We start from the raw sequence: 5653 nt of genomic DNA, 5'->3' as shown, positions 1-5653 counted from the left end.
GGGAGGGAGGGAGGGAGGGAGCGAGGTCAACCAGGGTTAGCAAGTACAACATGCCATCTCGTGCTCACCGAGGGGCGCTCGCGTTCTCAGACAGTCACAACACACGCGCACGTTTAGTGCAGAGATAGTTAACCACTATTTCTCCACATCGGGTCGGTAAGTTCGGGTCGGGCCAGAAAATCTCACTTGCCAACGCATGTGCTTCAGGTATAATTCAGCAAAATTAATATAAATAAACAGCCTATAAACAGCACAGATTCTCGCTCAACAGCATGTTCTATGAGCTTTACAATCTTATTGTTATCCCAACAGAACTGAAAACATTTTGATACGATATCAACTCAGTGACCCCTACCACCAAGCAAGTGCGGTACTCTCCATAGTCATTGCAACACTGTTGAAACATAGGGTGTAATACCAAATAACAGAAGATAATTATAGATGCTAACAATATTTTGCAGAACAATGACAATTTACGTGTGTCAGGATTCCCAGTGATGATACTAATATTTTTCTTATGAAAACAAATCACATTGGGGCTCACAGTTAGCTCAGTTTGTATAACGCTGGACTACTGAGCGGATGTCCCAACTTCGAATCCCCAAACTAAGCGTTCTGAACTTGAGTTGATTTGGAGAGTTTTTATGGCTTTTCACCCATTTCCCTCGGCCCTTTCGGAGATAGAAGATAAATCCGGAGGTCCCACCTCTTAAATAACCTTACAGTGATGAAAGCAGCGTTAAAACTGGCTATATCCGGCATTCCCAGGCTAGATACTAAAACATTATTACAGGGTAAATGTCTGTTTGAGGTCTCGCTCCTTAAAATCAGCCGTGGTCGCCTTTCGCGGGCATGAGTGGGGACCCCTGATGTGCGTAGTAGTTGTAGGTAAAATAAGTTCAGAATGGATGCCTCAGTTAGACATTTGCACACTACAGCACATAGCTGGAGATGAAAACCGGTCGCTTGATGATCTTTAAAAAAACAACAACCAAAACAATACCAAACCTCTCTCCCCCCAAAAACCCCCCCCAAAAAAAACCCCAAAAAAACCCCAGAAACCAAAAAAAAACAACAACCCAGAAAGAAACCAACAATCCAAAACAAATCCAGAAAAAAAAATCTTATTTCGCAGAAACCGAATTGGGCAAGGCAAAAATGGCATCAACTTTTAAAAACACACAAGGCCTGAACAGAAAAAATGAAATTCCATTAGTATACATATACCCTGCAAAACTGGTCAAGCGGGTATCCTGTTTCACAGCTGGAAAACTTAACTCACGTTAGCGAAACAGCAACCGGATAGGGAGAACGTATTTACGATAATCTCGACACATGAGCAGACAGACACGCAACGAAAGCCAACGACCCTCGAAGACGGCTCAAGGATTCTACGAGTACGCGGAGAAAGCACTCAACAAATTTCACGCTTCTGCGAGGCTCATTGGCACATTCTTGCATCCTATCTCTATCCGCGCACGTGTTTCTTTGAGTCAGATCAGAACGGATAAAAATCAAATCTGGACTTTTCGAACGCTATTAAAAGCCGCAGCCTAGTTTCGTTTCTTTGACCGTCAAAAGTCCAGTTTATGTTTTTGCGCGTACATACGTAGTAATTACAAGCCATGTCGATGGTGGTGGTTGTGGTGATGATGATGATGATGATGATGATGATGATGATGATGATGATGGCGATGATTTCTTGTTTCCTGCTGCGTTTAGGGAATATATGAAATCTTGGTTCTTTCGATATGGAGCACGGTTAAGCACCATGTTTCATAGTATGAGACCATGCACTTCGCTGTGTTTGCTCATAATTACCACGAGGACGGTTTAAGCATTAATTCTTCCTCTACAAATGTTAGAACACACTGCTTGTCATATGGAGTGAAAGAGTCGTTCATGTTACTTTATCCCATATCACAAGGATGATGAAGATGAGGATGACTATGATGATGAAGATGGCAACGACGACAAAAACGACGAGGACGACGCACATCTCAGAACAGCTGTTTACTTGAGAATGTCATACCGTAAGCTGTTGCCATTCAAAGGAGAGGGAAGATAGGCAGACAGACATACAGACAGACAGACAGACAGACAGATAGATAGATAGATAGATAGATAGATAGATAGATAGATAGATAGATAGATAGATTGATTGATTGATAGATACGCGACAAAATAGACTTCTAATAATATTCATTTGAAAAATATAAATAAACAAACAAGTATTTTTGTAGAGGTTTTAGGGCGCTCGCAACTGCATAAGGTCATATGAGCGCCAGAAGAATAGATGAGTTACAAGAGAGTAACAAACATAAAAAAGAAGAAGGGGAGATAAGGACAATAGATGTTTGATAGGAAAGAAGAAGCAGCAAACCACACCAGAGCATCCGCCAACCACCCACGAAGTAACTAGATCGAGCAAAATACTAAAGAGGGCATTGTGCTATTGCATTTCCCTGAACACGCAGCGACTTTTAATTAATATAGATGTTTTCGGTTTACTATAATAATATAATATATTGTATGCTTCCCAGGAAGCTGAGAATGTTTCGGAGTGTTCTATGGTCTGCTGGGGTAATAATATAGTGTAAAGCGCATAGAGCCTGCTGCTGAGCGGGGATATGCACTATACAAATGCTATCTATTATTATTATTATTATATTGTTTCACCATTTTCGCGTACCTTTAATCACTCAACCCAAGCACACAAACCACCAGAAAGTGGGCACTTCTGAAGACAAACTTCATCAACAGAAATGATCTCTGACAAGCAACAAAAACCAGGTGGCCACTACTCTCGTTTTACCATGTTCGCGAAATGAAAGGGTAGTTGGAGTACCTAAAAGAATAAAAGCTCACGCATCATCAACATAAAATAATATTATTCCGTAAGGGTGGACTCGTACACAGAGGGGTACAGTACCTCAGCAGATACTATTTGATAATAAAAACTTTAAAAAATAATCAAAATCGAAATACTGGTCGCACGCTGATTCGGTACTCTGCTGTTGAACAACAAACCTAGTTTAATGAGAGTTTTACAGCACTTGCAACAAAGTAAAGTCATAAAAGAGCCGAAGATTTGAAGTGTGTTACAAGAGAGTAACAAACATGAAAATAGAGGAGAGAAAAGGCCAATAGATATTTGATAGGAAAGAAGGAGCAAACCACACCAGAGCACCCAACAACTACCCGCAACAACTAACCAACTTTTCCAGAAAAAGAAAACACACTAAAGAAAAAAGAGGGGAAAAATAAATGAAGCAATTAACCAGAGGGCGCAATTTGTATGGGATCATGCAAAAACAACAACAACGAGCAGGAATCGAACTCAAGGCTCCCGTTTGCAAGGCTCTTTCTCCAAGAGTTTTAACTTTCTAAAATAATATCAGCAGATCAATTAGGTGGTTTATATGGTAAACACATTGACACTACGTTCATCCCACTGTGCTTGCTTATAATAAACTCAGTACCACGTCCTTCCCACTGTGTCTGCTGATAATAAACATAGTAACACGTCTTTACTTCTAACTGTGTCCACAGATAACGAACAGCGCGTCCTCCATGGACATGAACTTCCTGGTGGAGCGACGCCTCTCCCTGCTGGAAAAAGAGTTCGAGATGTTGCACCACGACATGAACGCCGCGCCCACCACCGGGGAGCGCAGGGGTCAGTCGGAGCGGCCGTCGGCAGACTCCGGAAGTAGCCGGACGTCCGAGGCTCTCAACAAAATCTTCCCGCTGGACGGGGACGACACACCGTCGGCAGCCCTGCCCACCATGATCAGGTCGATCGTACAATCCGAGATCAAGGTCGTCATGGAGAACTTCACAAGAAAGTTCGAGAACTACGTGCGGGATCAGATTATTCTGTACAACCAGGTGTTCAGCATGCTGCCCAGACGCAACAATGGCGTGACCATTTCCTCGGGAAGGACGGCCGGCTCCCCTAGCTCCAGGGGACGGAGCCAGACTGGCGAGTCCACGCCTACGGAGGGGAGGGGTCAGGACAAGAATAACCGTCACCTGGGTGAGTTCGCTAAAGTGAAAGCGAAGTTGGATGATACGGGCGACAAAATAGCGAGACAAGTGGGAACTTATATAAAAAACGTCACATCCTCTACATCCAGTTCCCGTTCTCATCCCAACACCTCTGACAGCATCACTCTGGACATGGAAGGGGTGCCCCGCGCTAACAACTCCGGGATTATTCTGAACGAAGATTTCCCGGACACGAATTATTCTTATAGTGGCGACCACCCAGAGCACCAGCATGGAAAGTTAGACACCGACCAGCCGTTGACCGGTGCCAGTGGTGACATTTCGGACGCGGCGTCCTCTCGTATCACAAATCCTTCCGGGAAAGCTCGAAACTCCTCCACCTCTTCTTCCTCCAGGGATAAAGACGGGAGGAACTGGAAGGAGAACATGATACAAGACGAGAAAGACCGTCAGGCGGAGATGGAGGTACGTCTCAAAGAAGAGATCACTAACATGCTGTACACTCCACTGGCTGAGCTGATGAGCCTGGTGGAGAAACAAACGGCCAGGCTGGAGCAGCAGATGAAAGAACTCGAAGAGAAAGAGAACGAGGCCAACAGCGAACTGACATCTCAGGTCAAGGACATTGACCAGAGCGTGCAGACTATAGAGATGCAGGTGGAATCGCTATCACAAGGCTTCCAGGATTACTCTGTCATGCTGAACAAGATCAAACCTTTAGAGTCTGAAGTGGCCGAGCTGGAGAAAAATATCACAGCCTTGGCCGCCAGCGAAGCGACATCCTCAGAGCTGGAGGAGCAGGCCAAGAAGGTGAAGAAGTTAGAGCGTCTAATGGGTGTCTATCACCAGTCTCTCGAGCATTATCGGAACGAGACGAAACACGAGTACCGTGATATGAGAGACGTATTGAACAAAGAAACAGCCGCGCTCAGGGCAATGGCGGGTGACATTGACGGTGATGTGAATTCTGCAGTGAAGGTGGCTGTGAACAAGCTCAACAACACGTACATGGAGAAAATAGCCGAGCTTAACAAGCTAATCGAGCTGCAAGGGGATAACGTGATGCTGGCGCAGATAGACATCTCCGCTGTTGAACGGCAACTGGACAGCAAAGCAACGCGCTCGGACCGGGAGATCGAGGACATGGAAGACGCCATAAAACATCTGACAAACAAACAGCGCGACTTCCGAAAACGCTTCGACCTCATGGAGCAGAGCCAAATGATGCTCGGGGAGGTCATCAACACGACAGCCAAAGACGTTTTCGACCTCAAGACGGAGCTCAAACTGAACGTCCTGGACGAGTGGCTACCCATGACGTTCGAGTACGACTCGTCTCGAACCGAGTGCTTTGGGGAACAATACGTTCGTCGCTCAAAATACAAAGACGCGCGCCTCGTGGGAGTCGTTCTCTGCTCACCCACGAGGTACAAAATCTTTTTGGCCACCTCCCTGCATTCCACATTCCTCAACATAGGGGACGGAAACGGGATGGGAGAGGACCACTGCGAGTTTGTGGGCGCCACCAGGGACAGCCATATAATGCTGAGCCCGTTCAAGGTGTCCTACGGGGCCGTGCAAGGTAAGGTGGAGGAAATATGAGCGAGTCTGTTCTCTTCGTGACTAGAGAGAGAGAGAGGGG

At 45.5% G+C, this 5653-nt stretch overlaps 1 protein-coding gene across 1 annotated transcript in view; it reads left to right on the top strand.

The window, feature by feature from the left end:
* LOC101847785 overlaps positions 1-5653 on the top strand; it is a 20283-nt gene that overhangs the window by 2709 nt on the left and 11921 nt on the right. Inside the window, exon 2 of the mRNA XM_005090319.3 lies at positions 3553-5593. Coding sequence (XP_005090376.1) covers positions 3553-5593 — 2041 coding nt within the window. The remainder of the gene's footprint in view (positions 1-3552; positions 5594-5653) is intronic.

The sequence above is a fragment of the Aplysia californica genome, unplaced genomic scaffold (assembly GCF_000002075.1).
Source record: "Aplysia californica isolate F4 #8 unplaced genomic scaffold, AplCal3.0 scaffold00015, whole genome shotgun sequence".
Classification (NCBI taxonomy): domain Eukaryota; kingdom Metazoa; phylum Mollusca; class Gastropoda; order Aplysiida; family Aplysiidae; genus Aplysia; species Aplysia californica.
The sequence above is the reverse complement of the archived record's forward strand: the minus strand, read 5'-3'. Positions and strand labels throughout refer to the sequence as shown.